The sequence below is a fragment of the Typopeltis vanoorti genome, chromosome 7, assembly GCF_054136105.1.
Source record: "Typopeltis vanoorti isolate ZY-2024b chromosome 7, IOZ_Tvanoo_1.0, whole genome shotgun sequence".
In the NCBI taxonomy this organism is placed as follows: Eukaryota; Metazoa; Arthropoda; class Arachnida; order Uropygi; family Thelyphonidae; genus Typopeltis; species Typopeltis vanoorti.
Window position 1 is genome coordinate 52,385,926 of NC_143555.1, and position 16,473 is coordinate 52,402,398.

A 16,473-nucleotide genomic window follows, 5' to 3' on the forward strand; every position below is an offset into this window, starting at 1 on the left:
AATAAAATCTTTACAGAATAATAGAAAATAAATTAAATTACATAAATATACTTGAAATTTTTTCATTAAAATTTTAGGGTTCTTGATTTCATATTCACCAAATTAGAAATAATGGTCTTAACGTCTAATTCCGCTACATCATTTTCAATGGCTATTAATGCCAAACTAACAAGCCTTTCTTGTGACATACTTGTTCTTAAGTAGGTTTTAATCAATTTTAACTTGGAAAAGGAACGTTCACCGCTCGCTACACTAACAGGTAAGGTTAATAGTATACTTAAAGCAATTGAAAAGTTAGGGAACGATAAATTATTGGACACAATAAAATTAAGAATATCGAAAGGGTTTTGAATATTTAAATTATCCTTTCGAAAAATATCCTGGAAAGCACATAACTCATCATATAGTTCTATTGCATTTACGTCTTTATTGTCGCCGTCCTTCAAGAGAATCTCTAAATCGTCACAATTTTTTCGTTAATCTTCGTTATTAATTTTAGTAATCTATACAATAAATTGAAATTATCATAATATGTTTTTAGTTGTTCAGAACGTTCTATTAACGAATACATTGCAACGTCTAGAAGTGTATAAAACACATTCACTGTAAATTTATCTTCTGGCGATTGTGGCATTTTGTCATAGTGCTCGTAGTCAAATTGTCGTGTCTTCTTTTGTCGTCGAACTTCCGTACCAGTTTTAAATTCTTGTTCTCCATCCACCTCTTCACTCAGTTCTTTTGCCGTTTTTAGAACTTCTTTAAAATTTGTATCTGATCGATACTCTTGTAAGAATATTTTTAAGTTTTCGATAGATTCTAAAGCAAGTGTAATGTTCATATTTTTGTCTTGAAGCATTTTACTCACAGGGTTTATTTTGTTAAATAAATCATGCCAAGTTATAAGAGAACAAATAAATTTGTAGTCCTTAATTTTAGCACATAATGTTTGTGCTTCATGCTGAGTTTCTTTATTAAAATTTTCATTATTTAAAATTTCAAAAAGTGCATCGTAAATTTCTCCTAACTGATATCATAGAGGGCGGATTGCATTAATTTTACTTTCCCATCGCGTATCTGATGGCTGTTTCAATGTTAAATTTTTTTACGAACTTTAAAGGGATTGCCCAACGTTTGTAAGAGAATGAAAAGAAATTATATATTTCTTGAATAATTGCAAAGAAACTAATTGTATCTGCATTCACTTTGGCTGCACCGTTAATGATTAAATTTAGAGTATGAGCAGCACATGGCACGTAAAAAGCTCAAGGATGTTTGTTCAAAAGCAAATTTTGGAGCCCATATTTTTTCCCTTTCATATTTGCCCCATTGTCATACCCTTGACCTTGCATGTCTTCAATGGGAATATTCCTTTTTTCCAGTTGTTCCACTGTTGTTGCACATAAACCACGTCCTGTGGAATCTGATATATCTGCAAAACCTAAAAAGGTTTTCCCTGATCTTGACAATTCCATTGTCACAAGAAACAAAGCGAATAATAATGGTCATTTGTTCTGTTTTACTTGCATCAGGTGTGCAGTCTAAAATTATGGAATAATATTTAGATTTTCGAATGGATAATAAAATTGTATCCCTGATTGCATTACTTAAAGTTTCCAATATTTCATTTTGACTGTCTTTACTCAAATACTATACCCTATTGTTTCCTTGTAGGGCCCTTTCAACATGATTTTCCATAACGGGATCAAACTTCGCAAACAGTTCGACTAATTTTAAAAAATTGCCGTTATTCCTTTCATATAATTTATTGAATGATCCACGAAAACCTAAATTTTGGCTACCAAGGAATTTTATAATTTCAATCAAGCGTTCTAAAACACTCATCCAATGTTTCTTTTTCATTTCATACATGCATTGAGTCTGGCAATCAATAGTAGTTTTGTTTTTTAAATTTTTATCAAGTTCCTTCCATTTTAAGAAATTTTTCATGTGAGCTAAACTAGTCTCATGTCTATGCAAAGTTGCATAGACATGAGACTCCAATCGTTATAACCTTCTACAAGACTACCTGATTCAGTAGGTGTGAAATGTTTGCAACAAAAGCAAAATACAGAATTTAAAGTTTCGGAATAAATGAGCCATGTTCTTGGCACGAGCTCCCCGTTTTTCCATTTTTCTATTATAATACGTGTCGCCAAATTTACGACCATATGTATCTCTGGGATATATTATATTTTTCTTTTGAACAGGCCCCATTTCAATTAAAACAGCTCGTAATTTTTAATCGATATTTCCCCATTCACCTGGATCTTCTAAATTTACAGAGACTAACAATGTGTTAGTTTCGTGGTCAACTACAACTAAATCTTCTCCTAACTGTTTTTCACTTAAATCATGCGTCTTATCTTGTTCAACAGTTGTAATAGTACTTTCATTCAAACTGGATGATGTACACGTTCGGCAACTCTGATTTCTGATGTATCGAGTTGGTTACAATCTGCATCAGAATATTTTAACAAATTTATTAAGAGCACGAGTTTGTTTCTTAATATCTGCTTTTTTCGCAACATGATGCTTACGATTTTGTACACCAGATAACTTTTTTAATTTTTGATTCCATTTCTATTTTATACCCACAAGAAATTATTACACGACACAGAGACGAAACAACAGTCCGCACTACGCTACTGTCAGTAGCTTATTGAGATGTGTACTGTTATAAATCTACTGTTGCTCTCCTGTCATTACTGCGACATTGTAAAATTTTATTATTATTTTAACTTTGTATACTTGTAATTTATATTAATTACTTGCGATGTCTTTTTTCTTTACTTTATACTTTATTCTCTGTTATTCTAATGTAGCTGTGCGCGCTTTCTCTCTCTCTCTCAGAATCTCTCTTGTTTATATTATTATGTGCTATGGTTACAATAGTAACCATAGCACATAATAAATATTTAGCAAGAAAGCTAAATAACATTTATTTACATTACCATGAAATGTACATGAATTTAAACACTAGGGAGATTGCTTTCTCTATCCTTCTAAAAAACTCTTTAGCAAAATTTAGAACCTTTTTTCTTCAACTTTAAAATGCTTTCTTTAACACAAAACGTTATCTACTCTCAGTTTACAAATTTTACTTATTAAACTCCAAGCTTACTTGCAAAGAGGTTACCTAAACCTCGGTTAAGTTATCTTTACAAATTTGATATCAACTTCTAACATGCTAATTGATTCTCTTAAGGACACTTCTTAACCTTATTAAACATTAAACATATATCTTAAAAGTCTTTATAAACAACTATAAGAGGAATTATATAAAAGTTTTGAACTTACAAAGGCTCTGTATCTCACAATTAGTCAAAAGTCTTTCACTAAAAGTTCTATGGCAATTCTTTCATCTCAGATCTTCATCTGGAATTTTGGCTTCGGCTGTATCAATTGGGAATGTAGCGGGACTCGTACAGTTCCTGAAAAATGTTATTCTCCCACGGCAAAAAGAAAAACTTACGAGCAAAGGTACTTTGGGAAATTTGCCTCGCCTTTTCTCCTCTACTTGGGCTCGCCGAAAATGCCTGGACGACTGCCATCTCAAGTAGCTTGAATTGCCACCTCCAAGAAAAATGAAACTGTTGTCAACTGTCAATCAAGATCCTTCTGGACTTTTCTCTTCTACGGCGTTTGAAACTTCTCCTTTCTGCAATTTGAAAGCCCTGTCTGTGGCCTAGAAGTCATTTCTCTCTAGCGACGTCTCGAATCGAGAAGCTCCTTTCTGGAAGTGGAAAACTCCTCTCTCAACCAACGTCTGGATCTGGGATGCTCTCTTATGATGTCTGGAACCGAGCAGCTCTGTCTCTCTTCAGCAACATCTGGGACCGGGCGGCTTTATTAATGTCTGGAACCGAGCTGCCTCCTCTTTGACAGCATCTGGAACCAGGCCCCCTCTACTTCTGCAGCAATCTCTGGATACAGGTTATCTTTTGTTACCTTCTCCTAAGGACAAACTCTCAACTTTGATGTTGCCTGGTGTTTATGAGATTCCATGCTCATGCAAATTATCTTACTTTGGACAGACAGGTAGGTTTGTTCAGATCTCGGAACATCAAGACCACATTCGTCTTTTTAAACTGCAGAAATCTGGCCTCTCTCAACAAGGAATTGAAAATCCAAACCATAGGATCCATTGGGAAAAGTTTAAACTTTTACATAGATCTTTATATAAACATGAACGTTTATACAAAGAAAGTTCTGACGCCCTACTACACAGACCAAACTTAAACCACAATGACGTTCTTACTATTCCTGAATTATGGGAAATTGTCATACAAAATTGTGTTAAATAATTTTTTTTTTTTTTTTTTTTTTTTTTTTTTTTTTTGTACTACTGTAGCACGTTATGCATGTTTAATGAGATTCTATTGTAATCATGAGCCCTAACTGTATGTTATTCCTATTATTGTCTAAAACTACTGTACTGATGATGTCCTAAGATACTTAGGATGAAATATTTACAATTAAATAATTTTCGCTGTGGTTAATACGTGTGTTTCTTTTAATTAGAAGCGAATTGTTCCAATTTTTTCTAATTTTTCTCTGTTTTAGGCATTTATTAAAGAGTTTAGTCATCTGTTTGATAACAGGGCTTCCTTCCAGATTTAAGAAGTCTACCATAATTCCATCTTCTCTTGGGGCCTTTCCATTCTTCATTTCCCACAGTGCCATTTCCACTTCACCTTGTAAGATCTCAGGGGTATCATGTTCTTCCTCACTCGAGTTATCCATAGATGATTCTTGGATGTCCCGGTCTTTGTCTTCATAGAATTCAGTATAAAATTCCTGAATTATTTTGATTATTGCATCTCTATTTTTTATAAGTTCACCATTTTTTCCTCTTACAGCAGCTATTTCCTTTGTTCCAACTGATAATGTTCGTCTTAGGACCTTCATGTTACTATTGTTTCCTTAATTTTCCTAGTATTATATGATCTAAGTTCATGTTTCATCCTTTTACGTATAGTTTTACAAATTTCTGCATATTCTATTTTATTGGTGTCATTCAAATCTCTTTTCATATCTCTTCATCAGATCCAAGGTTTCCCGTCTTAGTTTTTCCTCTCTTTGGTGCTTTTTTACACCTTCTATTTCTAGTGCACAATTCAAGATAGATTTTCTTAATATTTCATTAGCATCATCGATGGTAGTAGCTGTGTTTAACTTTTTTAGTTCATTTTTGAGTGATTCTCTATAAGCTTTTATTGTGGTAGAGGTTTTGTAGATTCACTAAATTGGACTTTTTTCTTATGAGCTTACTCCGTTCCCATTTTTTGTTGTATCCATACTTTTGCCTTTACTAATCTGTGGTCACTTCCTGTATTAAATCTATTAAGCACTTCGGTATTATTTATTATATATCTTCTTTTGGAGAGGATGAAGTCTATTTCATTGTAAGTTTGTCCATTTGGGCTTCTCCAAGTCCATTTTTGGTTGATTTTCTTCTTGAAAAAGCTGTTCATAATAAAGAGGTTATTTTCTTCTGCAAATTCAATGTCTTTCTCCTCTTTCATTCCTCTGTCCAAATCCAAATTTACCGATGGAGTTCAGATGGTCGTTTCTGCTTCCAATCTTTGGCATTAAAGTCACCCATTATAATTATGTAGAATTCTTTAGAATTATTTAATGTGGATTCTAATGTTTCATAGAAATCTTCTATCTCTTCATCTGGATGGTCTGTAGTTGTGGCATATACTTGTATAATTTTCAGTTGGTATCTTTTATTTATGAAGAGACTTAGTTCAGCTATTCTTGATGTTATTTTATTAACAAACAGGACATTGTCCTTGATTGTTTTATTTATTAGGAATCCTACACCACTAGTTGAGTTTCTGTCACATTCACAGTGGTAGAGTAAATGTCCATCTTTTAATCGCATGAGAGTTTCTTCTTTCCTTCTTATCTCAGAAAGGCCCACAACATCCCATTTTATATGGTCCAATTCCTTCATCAGTTCTTCCAATCTATCATCATCCCGTAGAAATCTGCAGTTATATGTTCCTACTAATATCCTTCTATCATTGTTCACTGTAGGTGGACTCATTGTAGCTAGTGGAGACTGTAGCATATTTTTCGACCTAGACCCTCTAAGTCCAGGACGCGTCCCTTTTTATGCTCGTCAGACGGATTGGTGCCTCACAATAGTGCATAAGATGAAATGACACAGCAAAATAGGAAAGATTCACCCCTAGCCCCTTGAATACTCTAATAGCATTGGGGGTAAGGAGCAAGAAGAGAAGAAAGAAGCAAGAAAGGAAGAGGAGGGGCCAGTCTACAGATAATATAAAACAGATGTATGTTACATGAAGTAAGGCATGGTCCAGCATCAGGTACCTCGGGTTTGCCATGCCTGTACACACTAAATTGAGCTCCTGAGCCCCTCTGCAATACTGCCCAAGGTTAAATCCATGTGTATGTCTTTAATATTCTTCTCATCCTCCAACACACTAATGGCATTCAGAAATTGAATCTCACTCATTTCTGAAGCACTATCTCTGCTGCTGCTAAATCCCAAGATAGAGATATTTCTACCAGCACCTCCCACTGCCTACATTTCATGCACATGTTTACATTCCCATCCCACACCTGTCACATTTTTAAACAACAGGATGTATACATAATGCATTCATAGCAAGTAACAAAATTATCAACTACGCTATGAATAACGTAGTCTTTAAATGGTGGGGGGGGGGGACTAGGTGTATTGATGAAACTAGCAATTGCCATATTGAATACAATCAATACAGTTGGATACAATACTGAGACAATAAAATCCTAACAAACATACAAAAGAATCATCAATTTGAATAGCACAAACTTAAAATCCATTATTGGCAATGAAATAAACACAATAATATCTTTCCTTACTACTAATACTTAATTTTTAAAAAATTTTTTTTTTTTAACAGCTTGAAACGTGTTACATCCTTCTTTGCACTACCAGTCTGTATTTCAGGAGTGGTGTTTAAAGTATGGGAGTTGGTAATAGGCAGAATTCAGAAATGGGTAGACAGGAATATGATATTTTATTGGCTGGGGACAGCATGATTTTGTGAAAAGTAGTTCTTGCCTTAGTAATTTACTCACTTAAAATATGATAAAGTGCCAGCTTAGTTGAATAATGGAAATGGCTGCATGTTGATACTGCTGGACTTAACAAAGATATTCAATAGAATATCAGGAAACATGTGGAACTACATTACATACATTGTAGCAAATGAAATTGGATACAAGGTGATGGAATGGATAAATGAATGGTGATGGACAGAAAAAGAAATGGTATATGGAGAAAACTAAATTTAGGCATGGCATTCTGTAAGGCTTTGTACATAGGTTCTTCTTCTTTTCAGCCATTTTCTGTCTGCTGCTGGATAAAGGACTCCTCCAGTTCCCTTCCACCTTTCTCTGTTCTTGGCTATAGTTGAACAATTTTTCCCAACAAAATTTGACAGGACAATTCATCACTCCACCTTCTTTTAGGACATCCTCAACCTCGTTTCCCTTCTTTTGGAATCCAGTTCATTAGTATGGTGGTCCATCACTCATCTTCTCTTCTGGATAGATGTCCAGCCAAATTTCCATTTTAGTCATTTGTGGTGAAGAATGATGTCAGTGATATGAATCTGGCTTCTTATCTTTTATAGCTTCTCATCTTTTAATGTAATGCCTAGCATTGTCCTCTCCATTTGTCTTTGAGTTGTTGCCAGTTTATTTGTGAGTACTTTTGTTAGAGACCAAGTTTCACAACCATATGTGATGACCGAAAGTATACACTGGTTAAATGTCTTACTTTTTAAACAGAGTGGGACATCATTGTTTTAAAAAATGCTTTTCAATTTTCTGAATGCACTCCAGTCAAGTCGAACTGTTCTGTTTATTTCCTTTTTAGAGTCCACAGTTTAGATCAATGAGATGACCTAAATATGTATATGAAGAGACTCTTTCCAAGAAATTGTTTTCTATTATTATGTTTTTTGGAGGTTTTTTCTCTATTTATTTTTAGGCCAACTTTTCTGCTTTCATGATATAGGTCTTCTATAATTATATTAAGTTCTTCTGGAGTGTTTGCAAAAATTATATCATCTTAGGTGTGTTAATTACATGCATATCTTAGTTGTGTTAAGTTTCTGTTATTAATTTTTATACCAAAGTTTGTGCGGTTTATATTATTAAATATTTCTTGAAGGGCTGCTGTAAAGATTTTGGGCAATATAGTCTCCTTGTCAGACACCTTTTTCAATTGATATTTTATTGCTGCTCATGGGAAGTTGGATTGTTGCTGTTGCAGTGTGGTATATTTCCTAGAAGAGGAAGAGGTCCATATATTCTCCTGGAACTCCCTGATTCTGGAGTGCTTTGATTATTGCATTAGTTTTGATGGAATCAAATACTTTTCGTAATCAGTAAAGGCTAAACAGAGAGACAATTGGTTTTCTTCTGCTTTTTCTATTATTTGTTTTGCTGCATGAATATGATCAATTGTGTTAAAGCCTTTATGGAATCCTGCTTGTTCTGCAGGTTGATTTGAGTCCATAAGAGGGGTTAACCTGTTTGTTATTACTTTTGTGATATTGTACAGATTAGGTAGAATACCAATTGGTCTATAGTTCTTTACTTCTTCTTTGTCTCCTTTTTTAAATAACAGTATCAGAGTAGCATTTTTCCAGTTTTCTTTTATCTTTCCCTCTTCTAGGCATAGATTTAGTAAGTTTGTGATATGGTGAATTAAATGGGGAGGAAATAACATAATTCCCCATGTACTTAGGTTACTGCTATTTAATTTAGCAGTCATTGACATAGAAAACAATTAAGGTGAAATATCCAATTTTAACTACTGATGCAAAACCAAGAAAAGCAATATAGCAATTTTGGGGAAGAACGAGAGGTTATCCCTGGAAACTGTATAAAGAGGGTGTGAGTAGGGGAGTGCGAGGCAGTTTTCTTTCGTGCAGGTAAATGATTGGAATGTCTTGCCTGAGAGTGTGGTGTCTAAAAGGAATTTGAGTGTGTTTAAGACATGGTATGATGAGCTGTGTGCGTGATAAAAGGACCTCCCAGATGAGTCTTTGACTCCATGAGGTCTTGAGGTAATAATAATATACAACATGATATAGTGATGCTGCAGAATGACTTTAAAAAAACTAATAGTATGGGAAAAGGATAACAGCTGCATGGTTGCAAAGTATAAGACCATGGACCTTGGAGATCATAAGCTGCATACAGCATTGATGGAACTGGACTAACTATAGGAAATTGATGAGACTAAGGATTTCATAGTGATTATGGGCATGGAGATGAGGCTCACATGGCATATTACAAAGATTACCCAAACAGTCCATCACATTGCTTGAATGTTGAAGAATGCACTATTGACATTCCTTTTTATAAGGCTTTAATAAGGCCATATCTGGATTACTGCACAGATCTGATTACTTGGGAATGAGGACATGGCAGATCCCAAGGGGATTGACTAATATTGTAATAGGTCTATGGAATATTTCCTATGAGGATAGAAAGTAGATCTGTAAGTTACAAATGCTAGTTGATAGGCAGAAATCCTTTAAAACCCCTTTAATAACTTAGAAACGTATGTTTCTAAGTTATTAAAGGAGTTTTATAGGATTAACACAAGACTTTTTCCAGTATATTGCAGGAAGTGAGAGAAGAAGTGGTCACCCCCCCCCCCCCCCCCGTAAATTGTGTAAGAGTTAGTGAGGTTGTGTGAGGTTTAGATTTCTGTCTTTCTCTAGAAGGTGGTGAATGGAAGCAATCGGAAAATTGTTGATTTATCAATTCAAGAAGAAGTGTGATAGGTATTGTGTGAATAATGGTTATTATGTATCTCCATGATGTGCCTTTGACTCAACAGTAATAGCCTAAGAAATAATAGTAAATTCTGAAACATTTCCTTGAAAGGTTTCAGAATGTAGGCTTTTTTCCCCTGAAAAAAGCCTTCAGAGTCCTTTTTTTTATCAGATAAAACAAAAAATTAATGTTTTCCTTCTATTAATCATTAAGTTCAAACTTATTAGCTCATGCTTTCAAGTTAAAGCAAAAACATGTAAAATTATGTTTTTGAAGAAATCTTGCTACTCTCCATAGCATCCTAATATCCTGCATACATTCTGTAGAATTTGATTGAAATCATGGATTAAATCTAATTTCATTTTTTTTTAGATGCAATGCAGACTCACAAGAAAAATAAAAGAATTTTCATAGAAGCTTACCAGAAGCTTCTATTCAATAGTATAAAACCAGAAAAAAAAACTACAAAGTATTATTATTTTTTACAAAATTAGACCTCCATGGAGTCAAAAGACTCATCATGGAAGGTCTACACACTCATACAAAAAGATTATTGAACTGTACCTTAAACCCATTCACAGCTTCTGCACTCATCCAGGCAATCCATTCCACTCACTAGCTACTATCCATGAGAAGAACCTACTCATCACTCTCTTGCCATACCTACCTTATACAGCTTTCAGGGATGGCCTATTGCTCTACCCTGTCTCCTTCAGTTCTGTGGAAAATCTCCTCCTCTTTATCCAGTAACAACCCCTCACCAAATTTTGTCTAAATCAAATCCCCTCTTCTTCTCCTCCTCTTCCTCCACATAAAGTTCTGCAACTTGCATTCCCTCAAATTGTCTTCATATTCCACATTATAGAGACCAGACATTATCAACCTTCTCTAGAACTTCTCCAGAATGTCCTCATCCCCCATAGAAAACCAGGTGCCCAGATCTACATGCATAAGTCAAGGCCTTATACCTTGGGAACCATAACCTCTTTGCTTAAGGTTCTCTTCCATCATTGCCATAATTCATTGTGATGTCCTCACAATTTTAGCAGCGTGACCTCTAACACTACTCACAGATATCCTCCTCCTCCTATATTTTTCCATTAATTGTATACTCTGCATCTTATCCTTGCCTAAAATTTCAAAACCTTAACTTTGTAACATTGAACTGGTAGCTCCACTCACTTGTCCACTCACACATTCTTCAGTATTGAAATCATTCAGTAAAGTCACAACTACACTACTATTCATAGTTCTGCCCAACTTTGTAGCATTTCATCATCTACAAACAGCTGCATCTCTCCAGTTATGGCTGTCTCAATATTATTAACATACAAGTTCAACAATAATGGTCCCAGAACTTAACAAGCTAAACAATAACAAGTTAAACAACAGTGTATTAACTAATATCAGGTCTGTGGAATATTTGAAGTATGACACCTATATGACAGTAAATCACCTATTCAACACACCAGCCTCATCCATTCCAATAAATATAGATTCATAACAGTGAAAGTAAATTTTTAAAATATTTCTTCTTGGAATCATCAAAAATGTCTGATTGTGTTTTATCAAATACTTCCTCAAATGGAATTGAATCACTGTTGAAATTTCAGCTATGCAAAAATAATATTAATAATTTTAAATTAAATAGTAAATTAAATTAAATTATTAAATTATATTTATATAATATATAAATATAATTTAATATTAATTAAATAATTCTCGTGGAAAGGCTTAGACGTTGGTTATGCATTTTTTATTAAATAATTTAAGGAAATTACAACTCAACTAGGATATACATTAAAATAAATTTTAATAAACTTCAATATTTCGGCAACGTCACGTTGCCATTTTCAAGAAACTTAAGAACAAGACACATGCACGCAGGCACAACAAACAGCAAGTGAGAAAGAAGCAGGGAAGCTATTATTTCTCTTAAAGTCCTGATGGTTTCCCCCTAGCAGGCAATGTTGGTATTCTTGGGTGATTGGGCTAAAGGTCTTCTCATGTAGGTTTCCCAAATTTGAGGCAGTCTCATGCAGCCAAATTTGTTGAGGTTTGGATTGTTTCTTAGGGCTGAAGCTGATTCCATGAAAAGCCTTTCATATTTGTATTTTACTACGGTGTATTATCATAGCTTTCTTCCACCGTATTCTAGGCTAGGTATCCAGCGCATGGTCAGCAAGACCAGAGTGGCTGTATTGGTGAAACCAGATGTAGTCCTTGTGTTCTGAAATTTTGATATTTGCTGTACTGCCTGTTAGGCCAAAGTAGGACAGCTTACAGCTGCAAGGGACCTAGTATACACCAGGTAGGTCTAGGAGGGGGGGGGGTCTTTAGTAGAGCGGATAAGGGATGCAATTTTTTATATGGTCTGTAACAAGAAGTTAAGTCATGTTTTTTTTCGGATTTTTGTAATTTTTTCCGAGGTGCCTCGGATATAGGGTATGGTGATGGATTTAGAGTAATCCTTGTTGTGGGGGGGGGGGGGAGGTTGTGGTTTACTGGTTTCAATATTTTTTGATTTTTTTTTTGGGGGGGTGGGGTTAGCCATTGGCTGAGAAAGTGTTGAGAATGTGGTTTAATTCTGTGGTTAGGGCATTGTCATTTGAACAGGATAAGTTTTAGTTTGCTAAGGGTGGGGAGAGTGGAGAAACCATGGCTGTCCCCTCTATTCATTTGTAGAATTTTCCTTGCCAAACAAAATAGCCTGAGTTCATTGTCAACTGAAATAAGGCTGTGATATCGGGAGGAAATTTAGCTTGGATTCGCCTCTAAGGATTCTTCTGAGTGGGACAATTGTGAATAAGGGAGGAGACATCAAAACTGACCAGTAAGGTTTCTATGCTGGCTTTGAAGTGGGCTGAGTTTTTTATGTGTGAAGGTGTGTTTTCAGTATAGTGTGAGAGTGCTTTGGCCAAATATTTAGCTAGTTCGCATGTGGGGGTGGGGGAATCAATGCCATCCACTATGGGACGTAATGACACATTTTCCTTATGTATTGTTTTGGGGAGTCCATAATACAGGGAGCAGGGGGGTGGGGTTGGTATGGAGTTAAATGGTTTTAATTTGTTAGTGATTTCCACAGGCCAATAAGTGACCTTCCTAAGGAGCCTGTGGAGGTTTTCTAATTTGCAAGTTGGTGGGATTGTACTCGATAGGGAGATAAGTAGCCCGATCTAACAATAGAGCTTTCAGCTTACTTGTGTAATCCTTTTGGTTAAGCAATACTGTGGTGTTCCCTTTATCAGCTTTGGTGATTATTATTTTCTTGTTTTTCTTTAATTCTAGTAGAGATCTTAATATCCTTACTCGGGCATGTTGGCTTTTGGTTGCTTTAGCTTTGGTCAAAACACAAGCCACATCCAGTTTAATATCGTTGGCGATGTGGTTTGGAATGTTTCTTATCCCGCATTCAATTCGTATCATAATATCTTCAGCAGGTATTCTTCTGGGTGCAGTGGCGAAGTTCTGGCCACGTGCGAGGGTGTCGAGTGCTTCAGGTTTCACACTAAATGACTAAATGACTGAAAGGTTTGACTACCGTTTCGGTAGGAAGTTGTGGTTTTGAGATCGAGTTCTTTTTTAAATTTTAAAATTTTTTGATGTGTTGATCTCGTACTTTTTTAAATTTGTTCTCCGCTGCAGTGCATGAGATGTTGTATAAAATAGACCAAATTTCGTGGCTTAAGGTGCTTGAAAGGTCATCTTCGAGTGCCTGGATAGCTAAGTTAGCATCATTCAGGAAACGGTTGAGTTGTGGCGATTTGTTCCCTGAGCAAGGCTTAGCTGGCATGGTTATAAATACGAAGAGCCTTTTGCGAAGAGAAACTGTGCTTGAATTTGACACAGGAATTACTTGGTTAATGGAAATTAATGGAAAATGTGCCATTATGTCCCCACTATACAAACTAGCTAAACATTTTGCCAAAGCACTCTCACACTAAACTGGCAAACAACCACCTTCACACAAAAAACTCAGCCCACTTCAAAGCCAGCATAGAAAACCTTACACTCAAACACACTGACATAATGGTTAGTTTTGATGTCTCCTCCTTATTCACAAATGTCCCACTCAAAGAATCCTTAGAGCTAATCCAAGCTAAATTTCCTCCATATCACAGCCTTATTTCAGTTCACAACGAGCTCAAGCTATTTTGTTTGGCAAGGAAAATTCTACAAATGAATAGAGGGGACAGCCATAGGTTCTCCACTCTCCCCACCCTTGGCAACTTTTATATGGAGACTTTTGAAGAGAAAGCCTTAACTCTGCCCCCACAAAACCCAACCATTTGGCTTCGCTGTGTTGATGATGCATTCGCTATTTGGCCACATGGCTTCGATGCACTCCTCTCCTTCCTAACACACTTAAACAACCAACACCCCAGAATCAAATTTACCCTGGAAGAAGAAAAACACAACTAGCTTCCTTTCTTAGACTCGCTAGTCACCTGCCAGCCTGATGGAACCTTGGTTTTCTCAGTCTATAGAAAACCCGCCCATACAGGCAGATACATTCACCAACAATCCCACCACGCCTCCTTGCAACAGTATGGAGTCATTAAGACACTACACAACAGGGCTAAACTTATCTCTTCAAATGACAATGCCCTAACCACAGAAACTAAACCACATTCTCAACACTTTCTCAGCCAATGGCTAACCCCCCCCCCCCCCAAAAAAATCGAAAAAATATTGAAACCAGTAAACCATAACCTCCCCCCCCACACACACACACACAACAAGGATTACTCTAAATCCATCACCATACCCTATATCCGAGGCACCTCAGAAAAAATGACAAAATCCTAAAAAAACATGACTTAACTTCTTGTTACAGCCATATAAAAATTGGCATCCCTTATCCGCTCTACTAAAGACCCCCCCCCCAGACCTACCTGGTGTATACCAGGTCCCTTGCAGCATAAGCTGTTCTACTTTGCAAACAGGCAGGGACAGCAAATATCAGAATTTCAGAACACAAGGACTACATCCAGTTTCACCAATACAGCCACTCTGGTCTTGCTGACCATGCGCTGGATATCTGCCATAGAATACGGTGGAAGAAAGCCACGATAATATACTGTAGTAAATACAAATATGAAAGGGCTTTTCATGGAATCAGCTTTAGCCCTAAGAAACAATCCAAACCTCAACAAATTTGGCTGCATGAGACTACCTCAAATTTGGAAACCTACATGAGAAGACCTTCAGCCCAATCACCCAAGAATACCAACATTGCCCACTAGGGGACACCATCAGGACTTTAGGAGAAATAATAGCTTACTGCTTATTCCTCACTTGCTGTTTGTTGTGCCTGCGTACATGTGTTTTGTTCTTAAGTTTCTTGAAAATGGGCAACGTGACGTTGCCGAAATATCAAAGTATATTAAAATTTATTTTAATGTATATCCTAGTTGACGTTGTAATTTCCTTAAATTAGTTAATAAAAAATTAATTAAATAATAATTTAATATGATTAAATTAATATAATAAAAGAATAATTTAATATAATTTAACTAAATATATAAATAATAATTTATATTAAATAGTAAATTAAATATTAAATAATAATATTTTTGAATTATTTTAAGGAGATACTCTAGCAATCAGAGCATCCCTCGTTTGTTAGCTATATGTATATGTTTGATATATACAGTATATCAAAGTGTTTCTGAATTATTTTAAAATGCTGTGAAATGAATCAAAAATATACTCAGACTTGAAATAACCTTCCTGGTTTCATTTTCAGCAAGGAATGAAATTTAGAGTAATTATAGAAAGATCAAGTCGAGGATATATCTTAGAAGTGTTTGACGAACATTTTACCTTGCCAAATCTTGGTCCTATCGGTCTGTATTTTTTATTTTTTTTGTTATTAATTTGCGTTCTAAATATTTCTTTTTTTTTTTTAAGTGGTTACCACCAATGAAAGGTTATTACTAAATCTATAATAGTACATTTGTATCATTAATAGGCTAAGGATTTTTTTCCCACTTTTGTCAGTTTTTATATTTTTTTTATTTATTTTTACATGATCTGGAAATCCTGCTCTAGAGACCAAACCATGGAACGTTTTCAGCACTTCAGGCCTCAATAAGTGGGGTGGTGGTCTCACACAGAGAATGAAAATCATCTTCCACCTAAAGACAAATCACAAACATCCATGCTCATGGTGGGATTCGAACCTGCAGTTATATATTACAGAGGAGGAGGTAATTTTATTCTGATTTTTACTACTTTTATATTGCCACAATTAGAATTTTCATAATTTTTACATCAATTTGCACATATAAAATCAAGGGATCTTTAAAGTAAGTGGTATATGAAAACAGAATACATACTTTTTTCTAATGAATACAGAATGTTTATCTAGATGTGAGGATTAAACAACTGAAGCACTTCAAAATTAGGCCACTTGTGTATACAGGCTGCTGACTTCACATCAGTATTCTCATCATCTTTTCACATCAGTATTTAATGAAGACCAGACCTCCATGGTGTCAAGAGCGTCATATGGGGCAAACACTGTTAAATACAAAACCCATCACACCATTCTTTGAACTCATTCAATGCATCAGCATGAGCTTCTGTAGCTTACTCGGTATAGACAAAGCCCTTTGATCAGAAAGACCTGGTTTCGTTCCCGTCCATGAT

General features: G+C 35.4%; 1 protein-coding gene across 3 annotated transcripts in view; it reads left to right on the top strand.

Moving 5' to 3' along the window:
- hgo (homogentisate 1,2-dioxygenase) overlaps positions 1–16,473 on the top strand; it is a 455,401-nt gene that overhangs the window by 248,180 nt on the left and 190,748 nt on the right. For all 3 annotated transcript variants that reach the window (XM_090395872.1, XM_090395871.1, XM_090395870.1), the window contains exon 9: positions 15,569–15,668. In XM_090395872.1, the coding sequence (XP_090251998.1) occupies positions 15,569–15,668 (100 nt within the window). The remainder of the gene's footprint in view (positions 1–15,568; positions 15,669–16,473) is intronic.